This window comes from Leptonychotes weddellii, chromosome 4, assembly GCF_054177405.1.
Source record: "Leptonychotes weddellii isolate Sample4059 chromosome 4, ASM5417740v2, whole genome shotgun sequence".
Lineage (NCBI taxonomy): Eukaryota > Metazoa > Chordata > Mammalia > Carnivora > Phocidae > Leptonychotes > Leptonychotes weddellii.
In genome coordinates this window covers 87,611,895-87,628,839 of record NC_138372.1, presented here as the reverse complement: position 1 = coordinate 87,628,839, position 16,945 = coordinate 87,611,895, and the positions used below count along the sequence as shown (strand labels likewise).

Below are 16,945 nucleotides of genomic sequence, written 5' to 3'. Positions count from 1 at the left end.
GGCTTGTCACTAGGTAGGTTTCACTATAGAGTTAATAGGCATAGAACTGGACATTAAAGGATATGTCCACATGCTGGAGGATTACATTAGTTCTATTAATATGGTAAGTTCAGTGTCTTTAGAGAAGAACACACAAGGTTTTGTTTTGTTTTGTTTTGTTTTTTTGCTGAAAGTTTATCAGGATGCTTTTGGCCACAAGCAACAAAAATCTTGATTCAAACTGGTTCATAAAATAAAATGTTACCCCATGTATCAAGAAGTCCAGAAGCTTGGCCTTAGGCACTACAGTCAGTGACTCAGTACATTCATCAAAGAAGCAGGTCTTTTCCTTTTGTCCGCTCTGTCATTCTCTTTGCCTGTGCTTTGTACTCACGATGGCTTTCTTTATGGTTCCTGGATGATGATTACGGTTCTAGGCATCACATGGATCTGGTTTATATGCAATAGAAGAAAAAACTATCTTTTCTTGTACTTCTCTTTCAGGGCTAGGAGACTTCCCAAGTCTCCTTAAGCAGATTTCCTCTCTTAACTGCTGGCCAGAATCAGTTCATTCTCATTTTTAAATCAGTCACTGGCAAGGGGAATGCACTTACCACAATTTGCCAGGATTCATTAGGACTACTTCTGAAGCTTGTAAATGAGGTCCTTTACAGGGTAGGAGCAGATACCTAATGAGAATCAGAGTTTTGTCAGGGAAATAAATAGGAGAGATGGATGCTGGGTGGGTCAATCACAGTCTTTCCCATGGGGGTAGATGCCTGACTTCATTTTATCCACAGGGGTGGCAGGTGACTGGTTTATTTGCAGAATTTCACTTTAATTCCCTCTTTCTCAGCCTTACCTCATTTCTGTCTATTATCATTATACTTGGCCTTTTTTTTTCTTTCTCTCTTCTCCTCTCCTCTCCTCTCTCCTCTCCTCTTTTCATTTTCTTTTGTTCTCCCCCTTTGCATCTTATGCTTCTCTAAGGTCTTTGGGCCGGCCAGCTGCCTTTTTAGTTACCATTCCCTTCATGTGTATTCTAGGCCTGTGGCTTTCTCTGCTCAGTTTATTAGTCTAAGACACTTGTGATCATTTTCCACCTTCCAGAAATTTGTTGATACTATTAACTAATTCATTTCCTTTGTTGGTTCTTATTCATTCCTTTACTATCACCTTTAGATTATTAGATTTAGAAATTTTTGAGCACATAAAAAAGCAGAAGATAATTAATTCTCATGTATTCAGTATCAACAGTTATCACTTCATAGCCAGTTCTGTTTCATCTGTACTCCCATCCATTCGTGCATCTCCCCTCCCTCACCCCTACCATATTAGTTTGAAGCCTTTTACTTTCATTTTAATGTAGAAGGAGATCAAGTACATGCTCACTTTGCCATCAGGTCTTGAATCAGGTCTAGTAGAATGTTTTGAGAGTTAAGATGACTCAGAGTAAAGAAACATACAGCCTTGAACTTTGAATTGTGTTTTCTGAATTTAGTTTTAGAAAACTAAATTTTATATATTCCAACACTACACTTGAGCCAAATCAAAGATATAGCTTCCATATTATCATGACATCCTTAGGGAAGAAGGTAATCATATTAAGCATTACAATATATAGTATGTTAAATGCTAATGATCAAAATCATTGAATCCTTATTAGTCCTGGTCTTATTTAAAATTTGATATTTTAGCAGCCTTTTTCACCTTATTGCTGTTCATACTTTCCCCCCCTTTACTTCACAACCAAATCAACTCCAGATCAATGAATGAAATTAAAAATCTCCAGTACCTACCTCGGACCAGTGAACCCCGTGAAGTCCTCTTTGAAGACAGGACAAGAGCTCATGCCGACCATGTAGGTCAGGGGTTTGACTGGCAGAGTACGGCTGCTGTTGGGGTTTTGAAAGCTGTGCAGTTTGGTGAATGGTAAGTTAAGGGAACTCAACTGCAAGGTTGGTTAATGTTGTCTGAGAAAATGTGGACTCAATTTAAAGGTTGAGGACTAACTTTTTTAGGGATTGTGGTAAAATACACGTAACATTAAACTGAAAAATCTTAGTCATTTTAAGTGTACATTTCAGAGGTGTTAAGTATATTTACATTGTTGTGAAGCAGATTTAGAGAACTTTATCTTGCAGAACTGTAACTCTATACCCACTTAACAATAACTCCCTTTCTCCTCTCTCCCCAGCTCCTGGTAACCTTCATTGTACTTTCTGTTTCTGTGAATTTGACTACTTTAAATACTTCATATAAATGGAATCATACAGTAGTTTTTTGTGACTGGCTTATTTTTGCTAGCATAATATCCTCAGGGTTCATCCATATTGTGCCATGTGTTATAATTTCCTTCCTTTTTAAGGCTGAATAGTATTCCATTATATGTATATGGTACATTAGCATTCATTCATCAGTGGACACTTGGGTTGCTTCCACCTTTTGGCTGCTGTGAACAAATATCTCTTCATGTCTCTGCTTTCAGTTTTTTGGGTATATACCCAGAAGTGGAATTGCTAGATCATTTGATAATTTTATTTTTAATTTTTGGAGGAACTGCTAATACTATTTTCCATAGTGGCTGCACCCCCCGCCTTTTTTAAAGATTTTATTTATTTATTTGACAGGAGAGAGGGAACACAAACAGGGGGAGTGGGAGAGGGAGAAGCAGGCTTCCCGCTGAGCAGGGAGCCCAATGTGGGGCTCGATCCCAGGACCCTGGGATCATGACCTAAGCTGAAGGCAGACACTTAACAACTGAGCCACCCAGGCGCCCTGTTGCTTCACCCTTTTACATTCAATTGGAACCCAAAGCTCAGAGCATAGAATTTAGCTTATTTAAAAACTCTTTTGTTTTTCATATTTATAACTTCAGGGCCTTCAATATTACTATAGAGTTTGATCTGACCTTATTTAGAAGTATAGTTCAATCACAGCTCGACAGTATTTCAAGTACATCATTCAGCTTTTTTCTCCCCCCTCTCTACTTTGGAAACTGAAGGCGTGATATTTATGTGGCTGATACGTTTTCTCTCCACTTTGTTCCATCCTGATGATGACATTACAGGGTGGCCTGGAAATGGTGGCGCAGAGTGGTGAGAGGATGCAGATGCAAGTAGTTTAGAATGAAACTGTTTTTAGTCATTGTTATTTTGATTTTGTAACAACTAATCTAATTTTCATTTTTTTAAAAACAGCTTTATTGGTGTTTTATTTATTTTTAAAGTCTTGATTAAAAAACGTAAATGTACACTCTTGTTTGTAGGAGCTGTGGGTCTATTTCTAGGCTAGTAGTAGCATTTCTAGGAATAGGAGAAATGAAATTTGTCATCATTTTCCATTATGAGATGCATGTTTCTAAAATCTGATTTTGTTAATCTTAGGAGTGACCAACCTCGCATAACCAAAGATGTGATTTGTTTTCATGCTGAGGATTTTACTGATGTTGTACAGAGACTTCAGTTAGACCTTCATGAACCTCCGGTTTCCCAGGTGAACTCTTGCTTTTTTATTACCTTTCGAGTGAGATAATAGAAATAAGTGCCTGTTACCCATTTTATTTTGCATTTGATCTTATAATTGGATACATGGGATGGTAAATTTAATTTTATTACTATTAAAAGCTGTGTGTGCAGGGTGTCAGAAAGTCATTAAAACAGAGCTTCCCAAGCAGAATGCTTAAAATCACTTTAATCTTTGGGATGCCAGGTGGGCCCAGATGGTCAGAGGGTCTAGGCTGCTCAGTTCTGGCTGGAAGCAGTCTCAGCTGATAACCGCATTGCACTGTGTGTCCTCACATGCAAAAGGTTGAAAGACACAGGAGCAGATAAGTGTTGCCCTTCTGTGTGGCAAAGAATACATTATTGATGCCTAGCTGCATTTTGAAACAGTTGTTTAAATGATTCCTTAGGCCATCCTGACTTTAACCTGTACTTTGTTACTAGAGAGGTAGTAAAGTATGAGGACAAGTGTTTCCCAGGCATTACAGGAAATTTTAGAAAGTTGTCTATTATTTAGTATTGCTTGGCTTTAATTTGGCCCTACTACTGTTTTCCTGTGTTAATTCTGATGTTTTATTTTACTAAATTTTTACATATTTTAAAGTGTCATGCAACTTTCTTTTCCCTGCAGTGTGTACAGTGGGTGGATGAAGCTAAACTAAACCAAATGAGGCGGGAAGGCATTCGTTACGCTAGAATTCAGCTGTGTGACAATGATATTTACTTCATCCCTAGAAATGTCATTCATCAGTTCAAAACAGTGTCAGCAGTGTGCAGCTTAGCTTGGCATATAAGGCTTAAACAGTACCACCCTGTTGTGGAAGCCACTCAAAACACAGAAAGCAGTTCTACCATGGACTGTGATTTAACTGGAAAGCAAGAATTAGAAGTTGACTCCCAGTGTGTGAGGGTAAAAACTGAATCTGAAGAAACATGCAGAGAGATGCAGCTTTTGACAACTGCTTCATCGTCCTTCCCTTCATCGGAACTTAAACTACAGCAAGATCAGATGACTCAGCCTGTCCCAGTTTTAAAGGTGGAAAGTAGACTGGACTCTGACCAGCAACACAATCTACAGGAACATTCGAGCACTCCTGTGTGATATGTACATATTCAAACACATTTTTTAACTTTTTTAAATTTTGATGTGAAGTTATAGTTTTATAACTGGCTTAAGTTAAGTTTTATTGGAGAAATCTTGCCTATAATTCTATAAAGAGAAATGACATTCCACAAATGTCAAGCATATCTTTTTTACACAGATTATGCAAAGTTAAGAGTTGTATCTTATCCCGTTAGTACAGTATGTAATAGTGGGTCTGCTGCTACTTTCTGTTTTAAGGTGTGAGGTAACAATTCAATCTCTTCTTCAAATCAAACAATTCTCTGGAATAACAGATTCTTATTTGGTAAATTATTCACTTCCCTTAATTTTATCTTGCCTTGTCTCTTGCCATATTTGCTGTTTTATGATAGAAGATCAGATTTATGCTTTGGTACTTGTGTCTTTATGGCACGGATTCAGTTTCTACAGTAAAAATGGCAAAAGTTGCAGGAAAGAGTTCTTGCATCTTGTTCATGGGCAAGTAAGTTCCAACCGCAAAGAACAGGTAGTTTCTAAGGAAAATTCAGTGGCTCTCTGGTTTCTTAACAAAAGAGAAAGCACAGCACTTTCTGATCCAAACTGTCTTTTTTGTATCTGTTATTTAAAGCCCAGTGGATATTTCAATTAAAAATATCTAAAGATGCATAGTCCTTGGTCATTCATTATCCATGGTTCATTAATCTCTTCTAGAATACATGGTAACTATGGAAGATAATTGGGTAAAAGAGATAATGTTGACATGATACTCTATCATTCTGCTACCTAGCATCCTCACACTTTGGATACTTTTGCTTCCTAAATTGATCACGAGTATCAAATTTAGAGAATGATATCAGTCTTTCTGATGAGGCTGCCATATTTTGTGCATGAAACTTAGGAAAAACTGTTTTTGTCACTTGGCATCAACTTCTTCATGATAAAGATCTGTTGAGACACTTCAATTCACAGTTTTAACTGGTGAATACTTGGGTTTATTTACTATTATTCTGTGTTGCTGTGGTCTAATAAAGAATATGGCACTAGACTTCATCCTAGAGTTTCAGGTAATCTACTGCTTAGTGCCTGAGTATTTAAATTTTTTTTTTTTTTTTTCCCCAAACAGGCACAGTTCATATAGCTGGTGTAGTCTTAACTTTCTATTATTTTAGAATGTTAACATGATACACATTTCACTTTCTCTTAGTTAGTAATACAATAGGCCTTTTGTTCATTAAAGGAAGAGTATTCCCCACACCTAAGACCAGATTCTTGTATCTACCTGGTTATTGTGCAATTCGGAGATTTTTTTTTCCTGGAGGGTGAGATTTGGAATATTTACAGTTAACATAGGCAAAAAAAAGATGCTGCTTTATTATGTCTGTCACCATGAAAACTTAGCTGCATCTTTTGAAATATCAAATATGAATTTTCTCTAAAATATTCTGAAATAGGCTAAATCTTATATAAATATTACTTTGTGCAATATTGTTGTGTAGTTAAATGCATATTAGCAAAGTATAGAGGTCACTGTGTAAACCGATAGAAAAGTAACCATCAGCAAATACTGCAGTGATTAGTTAGAATCTGTATTATTCCTTATATATATGTATATGTATGTATTCTCTGTTACAAAGGATGAAGACAAATAGAGAAACATTTCAGTGTAAACCATTTATGAATTGGAAGTGATGTTGGTTTTAGTTATCTTTGTAAATAAGGTAATTAGAATGGTATGAAAAGTAATGTGATTATTGCAGGGGTGTTTTAAAATCTTGGGTATAAATTCTAGGGTAAATTCTAGTTTATCAAGACTAGTTTTTAAAGGGACCTGCCTTTGAGGGTGTTTTTTCTTATTTTGGAGGGGGGGAGGTTAATCACAAAAGTATATGGATTGGGTTTTCTTGTTTTTGTTTTTCTGTCCAGAAGAATTTCATAGAGCTTTACTAGGCTGTGCAAAGTAGAATTCTTCTCAGGCAACATTTGCTTTTTAAAATAATCATGAAGAACAAGGTTGTTAAAGCAAAAACTTTTTTTATTTTTATTTTCTTGTCTTCCAAGATCCGATTTCCCCATCTCCCACTTGCCATCCAGCAGATGCCATCTGTCATCTAAGCTGGTCATTACTAATAAACAAGGAGACTGTCTCCTGACAGCCAGCACTGTGTATAATCACTCAGGAACCAGCGGATCTGCAAAGACCTACAATCAAAAGCAAATCCCCATTTTCCTTTTATAAAACATTTCTACCCTCACCTCCAATATAAACACATTAAAAGAGTATACAAATGTTTAAAATCATGTACTAATAAATTAATTGTATGTTAGAATTGCAATAGAATGGAGAGAGAAACATTTAGCTAGTAATGTATCTGGAAACTGAATGTCCTATGTGAGTATTAGATTTAATAGCATGCTTTAAAGACTGATGAATATAAAAGCTCAAGTTTTGAGTTTCCTTACTGCTTTCAAAGTTGTATCCTAGTTTAGTGATACAAATGATTGCAATTTTTCTAAATCTTGAAATTATTTGGTTTGGTGGAGTGAGGCATGGAGCAATCTGGCGTCTTCTGATTTGTAAAGTAGTGATGGCAGTGAAGTTGTATCTGAAATTTAAGCTGATCTTCCTTTTTGGTATATTATCTGTTGTGCCAACTCTTTGAGATTACTTGCAGAATGTGGCTGTAAGTTTGAGTATTTTGTGGAGCAGAGGGATATTTTAAAAATGTGCTTATGGAAAGGACCCAATAAATGAATATTCCTAACTTAGTAACTAGAATGATTTTATGGTATTCATAAATAAGGATAAAAGTCTTCCCCCTGCCCCAGAAGTCATTCTGTAATTACCAAGATATGCTAGGAGTAGGATTATGATTCAGAGGTATCCCAAATTCATAAAGCAATAATAATAAAAACCTACATATTAGTTTTCCCCTCCAAAGTTCTAACTCTTTAAAAATGAATTCCTAAGCTTAATTGTACTTTTAATTTGCTTATTCAGTACTTAGAATTTGTTTCACTGGTACTTTATTATTTTTAATTAAAAACTTGAAAGGTGCCCTTTCCCCTTGGAGACAGATGGAATATCAGTTGACAGGTATTACAAGCTCTTGTAGGGGGAAAATGGAGCTTGTTTAATAAAATCCTTTACCAAACCTTAGGAAAAGAGGTCTTGCAACATCTTGCATCAGTCTTAATAGGCATAAAGTTCACACTTAATGCCTGGAGAAACTTTTGCTTATTGCCTTTCCCTCTATAAATAGTGTCTAGAATGAAAACTAATTTAGAAATGAGACTCCAAGATTCAAGAAAACCCTTAGTGAATATATTCTTGATCATTAATATTAGCCCATTATATTTTCATCTGTATTTGCCATTAAAGCTTATTTGCATTTATACCTTTAGGATAATTGAGTTTGTGTCTTTCTAATCTATTTTGTCATTGCTACAGGTTTAAAAAAAAAGAGCCTTTCACTAGTACATGGCAGAAATTCATATTTCTGCTAAGTTTTTTTTTTTTTTAAACAAGTTGTAGCTGTATTTATTGGTCATGCAGTAAGTAGAGGAAATGTACAAGACAAATGTTTTTCTTTAGCACATAAGGGACCTATCCTCATCCTGAAAGTTCGTTGCTTTAAAAGCAAGTATCTCCATAAATATTATGGCCTTCCATTTTCTTCATAAATTTTTTATGATCCACTTGTGCATGTAGTTGAGACCACTGTCTCTTAATATAGCACTTTTCAATTCTCTAAAGAAATACTTATGTACTACTTCTATCACATGTTGTAAATTTTCATGTAATAGTGTTTTCTGTGACTAAACTCCATTTTGATTGGCAGCTAAGACTTTTTTTTTTTTCCTGTGGCTTTAATTTATCTAAGAGGTCTTTGCATATAGATGAAATGTATAATTTGCCTGGCGGACTATTTGCGTTGTGTGGCCTTAGTTTGTTTATTGACATTAACGAGTGTTTTAAAAAGGTTTTTAATGAATAGTCTTAAATCTAAATTTGTGTGAATAATAATCCTTTTAACACAGTGCTTTTTGTAGCTGTCTAAGTGTGTTAAATTGTTAAGCTATTTCTTTGTAAAATAGGACAATGGAATGCATAGAGGTTTTTTTTTTCCCTGTAAAGTATTTTTTTAATAAACAAAAGTCTGATTTGTCCTTTACTTCTGTTTCATGAGAAAATGAATAGTACATGTGAATTCTAGGTACCTGGAACCTGTTTTTAAAGTATTAATCCCCCACTTTGTATGTCCCCTGTCATTTTCTAATCTTCTGGAAAATCTTGTGACTTTTCTTTCCTAAAGAAAGAAAAGGTCAGAGAAAGAAAAGGTCAGAGAGAATGGGAAAATTCCATCATATGGAGATGCAACTAGTTTTTGGGAAGAAGAAAAGCTACACTTGGCATTTGTGGCACTTGGGCCCTCTGATGCTTGTATCTACTTGAGAGGACAATCTTAAATTTTTAATCTGGTGATGTCCATATTTTTCAAAGTACATGCAAGCAAGCAGTGTTAATGAAGATGGTGAATAGACATTTTGGATGTCATTGATGTATTAAGTGACACAATGCAATGGGGTTTTTTCCCTCATGAATTTTCGTGTGAACTTTTCTTTGAGATACTTGCTCAGCCCTGATAGACCTTGGTTCTGATTAGGAAAAGAAAAGGACGGGAACTAATGTTCTCTGAGTAACTGCCACAGGCCAGGCACTTTCTAGGAGGGTATCTCATTTAAGCTTCACAGCCCTTAGTATTTAGTAGGAAGATAATAAATACAGGTGAGAAAGCAGGCTTGTTAGGTTAAATAAATTGCCTAAGATCACACAGTTCTTTAATTGGGGCAGGGATTTGAATGCAGTTCTTGGATCAAAGCCCATGCAGTGTTGTGGCAGCCTTAGAATAAAGGACTGAAAACTTGGTAAAAAGGGGCACCTGGAAGATGATTTGCTACTTCCTACTATTCCATAATGCAACTTACCTGATTTCAATTCTAACATGAATTCCCCCCAAAGTCTCTGTGCGCTAAGCAATGAAGTAAAATGCTCGTAATTTATGTCTTAAAGCAAATATTTAGATACACAATGACGACTTTTTCATTTGTCATTTATCCGTTTGGTTTTTTTTCAAGTTGGCCATTTGTCCTGAAACCCAACAGAATTAAGGGGAAAAGCTGTCAGGAAGCAAAATCAGAAGTGTGCAATATAAAAATAAATCAGGCCTGGGTGAAATAATTTTTAGTTCTGTGCGAGTTACTTCTTAGTGGCTTTTTCCTTGTCAGTAAAATGGGACTTCACCTTACCCCGATTTAATAGTTAAGAAATGCTCTTAAAACTTAGAATCGCATTTCTTAGGCTTTCTGAAGTGGTAGCTGGTGTAACGATTATCTGTCACTAGCTTTATCTGACTCAAACGCTATATGCAAGCAAGGACACCAATTCGAGTGGAGTGGGAATGGCCGTTAGGGGTCAGTGTTCCATCAATGGCCAAAAAAAAACCCGTGCAGTATAGAGGAGGAAAGCAGCTTAAAACCTTACTAAGGTATTCTTAAATACTCGCTTTAGGGCGCAACCATTCTATTCTCCTGACCTCTGTCAGCCTGCTTGAATTCTTAACCTAGAAACAGTTCTTCCCGCCGCCACCTTCTATCCTGATTTGCGAAAAGCGCCCTGGAACTGCCCCAAGCCGTCCCTCCTCTTCCCTTGGCGTCGAGCACCCAAAGAGCTTAAATCTCAGAGCTGTTGGGGGGCGGGAGAGGAAGCCAATCACTAAGCCGCAGCCCACCTCGCCCTTCGTCCCAGGACGGCGTAAATTCAGGAGAACATTCGTTCATTCAGCCAAGACTGAGAACCTATGCCAGGCTCCTGCCAGGCCCCAGGCTCTGACCTCGCGGAGCCCACAGCCCTTTGCGGAAGACGGGTAGTAACTAATGAAGCACAAAGAAACCTGTAAAACAAAGAAAAGTGTTACAAAGGATTGAACGGGGAGCTATAATAAGAACAGGACCGACCCCCTTTAGATCGATGGCTGGGAAAGTCATTTCTGCGGACGTGACCTGGAGGTTGATCTGAGGGAGCTCCCTTGGCCTTGACGCTCGAGTAGCTCCGAGGCCCTCCATCGCCGCGCCTGGCTAACGCTCGGCGGCCAGGCCCGGGCGGGGGCGGAGCCATCTGAGCAGCAAAACCCGGAAAGCGGAAGCCGCAGCGGGGCTGCACCCTGGTCTGCGGCGCTGCCCTCGTCCAGCTCTCGGCCGGCTGAGTCACGGCCCGCCGGCCGGCCCGGCCTAGCAGGACGCACGCCCGCCGCCCCGCAGCCGCTGCCTCCCGCGCGGGGGGGGCCTTCGGCCTTCACCCGAACAGCGGGGCACTGAGCCTCTGGCCATTGCCGTAGCCACTGGCGGCTAGCGAAGACGTCCTTCAGTTTTTATCCCCTCCTTTCCCAGTTCATTCTTGGCTTCTCGGGGTGGGGAGCGGTCCGTCCGGTGTCCCTGTAGATCGGGCTTGGAGGGCGCCGGGTCTGCGGCAACAGACTGCGCTCCTCTGGGCGCTGGGCGGCCCGCTGCCTCCGAGGCCCGGGCGACCTCCGCGGTCTCCATGGTAACGGCCGCGCCGGCGTCTCGGCCTCGGGGGGAAGATGCGGCCTGCGGGGCCCGCTGTCTCGCCCCCGGCCTCATGGCGGGGCCGGGGCCACTGAGGAGGAAGGTCCCGGCCGCCGGACTGCGGGGCAGCGGGCACCAGGTGAGAGCCGGACGCCGGGGAGCGGAGGAGGGGGGTGCAGCTCAGCCTCCAGCCACCACCGCTTCCCCTCCCCTGCATCCCTGTAACACGCTCGCACCAAATATCGCAGAGAGGCTTCTCGGGGCGCCACTGCGCCAGAGGTTTCTGGTTTGCTTCTGTTTTTGTCTTTTTTTTCCTGGCAAAGAGCCGGAGAGAGACAGTCAGCAGCTCATGGAGAGGCTGAGAGAAGCGATTTTTGCGTTCTCCCCAAACTGGGAGAGTACCTTTCAACAACCGGACTCACCGACTGGTTTTCCTTCATTTTCAGTGAAATCCCATTCTCAGCCTGGAGACGCAGATGGCCTCAAATGAGAGAGATGCTATATCGTGGTACCAAAAGAAGGTAATACCAATCTTTTTTATTTGTAAAGCATAGTTCCTGCAAAAAGCTCCCGCAAAGACTATCCTGCTAGTTTTCCCTGAGCCTGGTAGTGCCAGGTCTCTCAACTTAGATGGAAAACCGATGCACAAGGTCATTAGGTCTTTTAAACTCAGCTCCAGGTCCCCGAATAAGATTTTCTAGTCCCCCCGCCTTCTCCAGGCTGCATCACACAATGCCACAGCAACGCTTTGAAAGTTTGCTTCTGATCAAACTGCTGTTGTTTTTTTTTAGACCTGAAACTTTTATCTTCACAGCTCAGATTGGTACTGTCAACAATCTTACTGAGCTGCCCGTTACCTTTTATTCCTCTCTAGTTTTCCTACTGATGTTTTCCTTACGAAGTGGAAATATCTTGTAAGGTAATAATTTGAAATATTTTGGACATTGCTTTTTAGCTTACTTTTAGATCCAGCTACTTTAGAATTTTGAAGGAAACAGCCCTTGGAAGTAATAATTTATTCTAACCTCTGAGAAGCGTAATCATTTTCCAGGTATCATATTGATACTTAATAGTTTCATGACTTTTGTGAGATTTGACCTAAATAGAAGGATTTTCCTTTGCATTATTTAAATAGCCTGCTCCCTATTTCAGATTGGAGCATATGATCAGCAGATATGGGAAAAGTCAATCGAACAGACTCAGATTAAGGTAAATTGATTTCTTTGACTCTAGCTTTGTTTTACTGAATTAACGTGAAGAGTGGTTGTACTTTTTATAAAATCTGCACTTATCCACCAAGTATGGATATTCTTTATTCTTTGACGTTTATAAGGAAGACAACACTGCAAGCAGAATGACAAATGACAATTGACATTTGGCGTCAGTATCAGGGAAATAGAAAGGAGTGGTTGGTCTATGATGAATTAGAAAGCAAATGTCCCCTATAAAGGGGGCTTTGGCTTCTTATGCTGGCAATGTAGCCCCAGGACTGCCAGAGCCTCAGAGTTTTCAAGAGAAGCTGGGAAGATGCATTTTTATGTGAAATATCCAGATTTTTTAGAGCGTCTTCGCTTTTCCCGCCTTTCCTCTACCTCCTCTCCCACCTCATTCTCCTCTTCTTTTTTCTTTCTTCTCCTTTTTCTCTTCCTGTGCAAGCCAAATCAAATCCATTTGTGGCCTGAATCACTTTTTCAATTACTGGTTTAGAGTACGGTTTTAAGTTCTCAGGTTCTTAAACTTTTTTCTACACTGCTTTTAGAACCGTGCAGATTCTTAGGGTAATTTCATGTTAACCAACCAAAAAGTGACATGGATTCAGAATGCCAGTTTATTAATTTATAATAGCAGAGGGGAGGGTTAAATAACCTAATGTTCCAAAGTCAGGGTTGGAACATTACTCAACATGTACTGGAGGAGATGGGAGGGTGGTGCAAATTAGTCATGGGAAGGTTGCTTGGTAGTCAAATGTAATCAGATAGTCTTGACAGATGTAGAAAAGCCTAAAGGACCATCTCTGCCCCTAAAAGAATGTCTCTCTATATTGACTTTAATACCTAGATCAACAGATTCAGGGTCTCACTTCCTTGGAATGTGCTGAATAATGGCTGGCAGATTCTTGTTTTGGACCTTGCTATTTTAAAGATTTGCTGCAGACCCTTTCTGAACACTTAAAAAAAATATATTACACCCACACATCCATATAATTTAATAGTTCTGTTTATCTCTAAGTCACATTGATTGGACTGGGATGTTTAAATCTCGGGTGAAATACATTTATCCAACACTTGTAGGGTGCATTCCTTTTATAGGCTAATCAACTGGCAAGTTGTTGGAACTACATGGTACATGGCTAACTTTCACAATTTTGTACAGTCCTTGATTTTTCTATGTTAAAGACATGGGGTAGGATGAATAACACCCCAGATTTTATTTTGGAACTCTCTAAATCCTGTTCTGTTAGTTGCTGTAAAGTACTGATAGTAAGTAAGGTATAATGGAAAGAGCATAGAACTGGGAGTTAGATCTTCTTTTTGTGATCCCTAGCCTTGTGATCTTGAGCAGCACTGTAGTTTTCCTGGGTTTGGTTTCCTTATCCTTAAAAAGACTTTATTTACTGCTATAAAATTGCCTTACCTACCTTCTTCCCCTGCCCAACTAAAGATATTCTCATCTCTTAATTCCATGCCATTTTATGCATACCTTCCTTTTAGTATACCATATCAAAGTTACTTGTTAACCTGTGCATCTTCATAGGCCTCAAAGGTAGGAATTGTGTTTGCATTACCTTCTTAGAACATCTTGATTCATACTAGGAACTCAGTGTCTGTTGCTGTGTTTAATTAACACCATCTATTATGTCTTTTTATTCATTGTTCTGTCATAAGGTAATCTACCTAATTATTCCTTAATGTATACTTTTAATTTAGCAGCAGTGGAAAGAATAAAAGACAACTCTAAAACTTTTGCTGAGCTGATGTACCAACATGTTCTAGGTGCTAAGAATACAGTAAACAAGAGACACTTGAATTTCACAGTCTAATGGTGGTGGGAGAAAAGCCAAGATATCTTTTTATTTTTTAATTTTTTAAAAAGATTTTATTTATTTATTTGACAGAGAGAGACACAGCGAAAGAGGGAACACAAGCAGGGGGAGTGGGAGAGGGAGAAACAGACTCCCCGCTGAACAGGGAGCCCGATGCAGGGCTCGATCCCAGGATCCTGGGATCATGACCTGAGCCAAAGGCAGACGCTTAATGACTGAGCCACCCAGGCGCCCCCCAAGATATCTTTTTAAGTATGTTTAACTCTTAGACAAAAATTGACCAAAGTATAGGATACAAACTATTTAGTGCAGTTTAAAAATAGATTATACAAATATAAATATTTTTAACAAAAAATTAAAATTAAAAATAATGAGCAATATCAACATCAGATCACCATACAATAAAATTAGAAATTATGTAATAAAAATATAATTTGAGGCAAGAATGTACAATGGGGAAAAGAGTCTCTTCAGGGCTCAACATCACTCATCATCAAAACCACAATGAGATGTCACCTCATACCAGTCAGAATGGCTAAACTCAAAAACACAAGAAATAACAAGTACTGGTGAGAATATGAAGGAAAAGGAAACCTTGTGCACTGTTGGTGGGAATGTAAATTGGTGCAGCCGCTGTGGAAAACAGGAAGGAAGTTGCTCAAAAAATTAAAAATAGAATTACCATATGACCTAGTAATCTACTACTGGGTATTTACCTAAAGAAAACAAAAACACTACTTCAAAAGGATATTTGCACCCCTATGTTTATTGCAGCATCATTGACAATAGCCAAGATACAGAAGCAACCTAAGTGTCCATCAGTAGATGAATGGATAAAGAAGAAGTGGTGTGTGTGTGTATATACACACACACACACACATATTTATAAAATGGAATATTACTCAGCCATAAAAAAGAATGAGATCTTGCCATATGCAACTACTTGGATGGGCCTAGAGGATATAATGTTGAGTGAAATGAGTCAGACAAAGACAAATACCATATGATTTCATTCATATGTGGAATTCATGAAACAAAAAAAAATGAATAAACAAAAAAGGAGATAGACAAAACAGACTCTTAAGTACAGAGAACAAACTGGTGGTTGCCAGAAGGGAAGTGGATGTTGATGGATGGGTGAAATAGATCAAAGGGATTAAGAGGATACTTATTGTAATAAGTAACATAGAGAATTGTTGAATCATCATATTATATACCTGAAACTGTATGTTAATTATACTTCAATAAATAATAAAACAAAAGGTTGTTACCACTGGAAAGAGAAAAATTTGCAAATGTGAGGACATGGGAATAAAACATAGCAATTGCTTCAATTAAAAAATATAATTCAAAATTATAAAAGATGTAAACTTTAAAAATCTTAACTATGAGTATGAAAAGTGATGTGAACTCTTCCACAAATGTTTCTTGAGCTACTGTTGTTTAAGGATTTTGCTAGATGCTGAGCACAAGGGGAAAAGTACTTATAAACAGAAGTATAATACTTCTTTAAGAAAAGAACAAATAGCCCTATCTGTATCTGATTGGAGTATAAGGTATATAGGTGAGATGATAGGCCATGTATCAGTTTGGAGCTGATTTGACTGCTTCACTAAGAACTTTTGATATTATTCTATAGAAAATGGAAACATTTTCATGGTTTTTGAATAGGGAGGCCACATGGTGTTTGTGTTTTTGAAGGATAGAAGGACAGACATTATAACAAAATCTATGGAATGTTTCTGAAGTAATACTTGATGAAATTATATCACTCTAAATGTCTATATGAACAAAAAATGTCTAGATTGACTAGGCAGAAAGAGTTACAGTGATTCAAGTTAATATATGAAGAATCTAGAGAAAGAAAATAATTCCAAGTAAAGAAGGGAAAGAAATACCAAAAATAAAACTAAAGCAATCATTATGTATTTTTCTTTTTTTTTTTTTTTTTTAAGGTTTTATTTATTTGACAGAAAGACAGCCAGAGAGGGAACACAAGCAGGGGGAGTGGGAGAGGGAGAAGCAGGTTTCCCACGGAGCAGGGAGCCTGATGCGGGGCTTGATCCCAGGACCCTGGGATCATGACCTGAGCTGAAGGCAGATGCTTAACTGACTGAGCCACCCAGGCGCCCCAATCATTATGTATTTTTCAATTGCCAAGTATTTGCTGAGCTCCTACCTACCACGTGTCAGGTAGTGGGCTAGGCACTAATGTCTACATAGTGATGAGCAAAAACACTCAATATTTTTCTTTTCATGGAGCTTAAAGTAAATTGGGAGAGAAACAATAATAAAAATCCTATTAATGAATAAAATTTATTTATTTTTACAAGAAGAAGAGCTTATTTACAAGCCATTACAGTTATAACAAGGGAAATGGACTTAGTCAAGGAGGTCAGAGAAGCCTTCCCTGAGGAACTGATACTTAAATGAGATCTGAAGGATGAATAGCAGTTAATTAAGTCAAGAACAAATACGCTAATCCTCCACAAACTCTTTCAGAAAACAGAGGAGGAAGTACACTTCCCAACTCTTTTTTTTTTTTTTAAAGATTTTATTTATTTATTTGACAGAGAGAGACACAGTGAGAGAGGGAACACAAGCAGGGGGAGTGGGAGAGGGAGAAGCAGGCTTCCCGCTGAGCAGGGAGCCCGATGCGGGGCTCGATCCCAGGACCCTGGGATCATGACCTGAGCCGAAGGCAGACGCTTAACGACTGAGCCACCCAGGCGC

General features: G+C 38.6%; 2 protein-coding genes and 1 long non-coding RNA gene across 11 annotated transcripts in view; 2 read left to right on the top strand and 1 right to left on the bottom strand.

Annotated features, from left to right (window-relative positions):
- RSBN1 (round spermatid basic protein 1) overlaps nt 1-8,738 on the top strand; it is a 47,152-nt gene extending 38,414 nt beyond the window's left edge. The window contains exons 5-7 of the mRNA XM_006728468.2: nt 1,744-1,911; nt 3,366-3,474; nt 4,114-8,738. Coding sequence (XP_006728531.1) covers nt 1,744-1,911; nt 3,366-3,474; nt 4,114-4,584 — 748 coding nt within the window. The 3' untranslated portion in view covers nt 4,585-8,738. The remainder of the gene's footprint in view (nt 1-1,743; nt 1,912-3,365; nt 3,475-4,113) is intronic.
- On the bottom strand, nt 8,048-10,714 carry LOC145720867 (uncharacterized). The gene is made up of 2 exons (XR_014144101.1): nt 10,627-10,714; nt 8,048-10,517 (listed from the first exon to the last, which is right to left on the bottom strand). It is a non-coding gene; the product is annotated as an uncharacterized LOC145720867 (long non-coding RNA).
- An 82-nt stretch (nt 10,715-10,796) lies between these two features.
- Nucleotides 10,797-16,945, top strand: part of PHTF1 (putative homeodomain transcription factor 1) — a 45,026-nt gene continuing 38,877 nt past the window's right edge. For 3 of the 9 annotated variants that reach the window (XM_006728469.3, XM_081815705.1, XM_081815711.1), the window contains exons 1-3: nt 10,797-11,308; nt 11,616-11,690; nt 12,322-12,378. In XM_006728469.3, the coding sequence (XP_006728532.2) occupies nt 11,646-11,690; nt 12,322-12,378 (102 nt within the window). In that variant the 5' untranslated portion in view covers nt 10,797-11,308; nt 11,616-11,645. Of the gene's footprint in view, nt 11,309-11,615; nt 11,691-12,043; nt 12,221-12,321; nt 12,379-16,945 lie in introns of those variants that run through there. The other 6 variants (XM_081815710.1, XM_031016902.2, XM_081815709.1 and 3 more) reach the window with 4 other exon arrangements.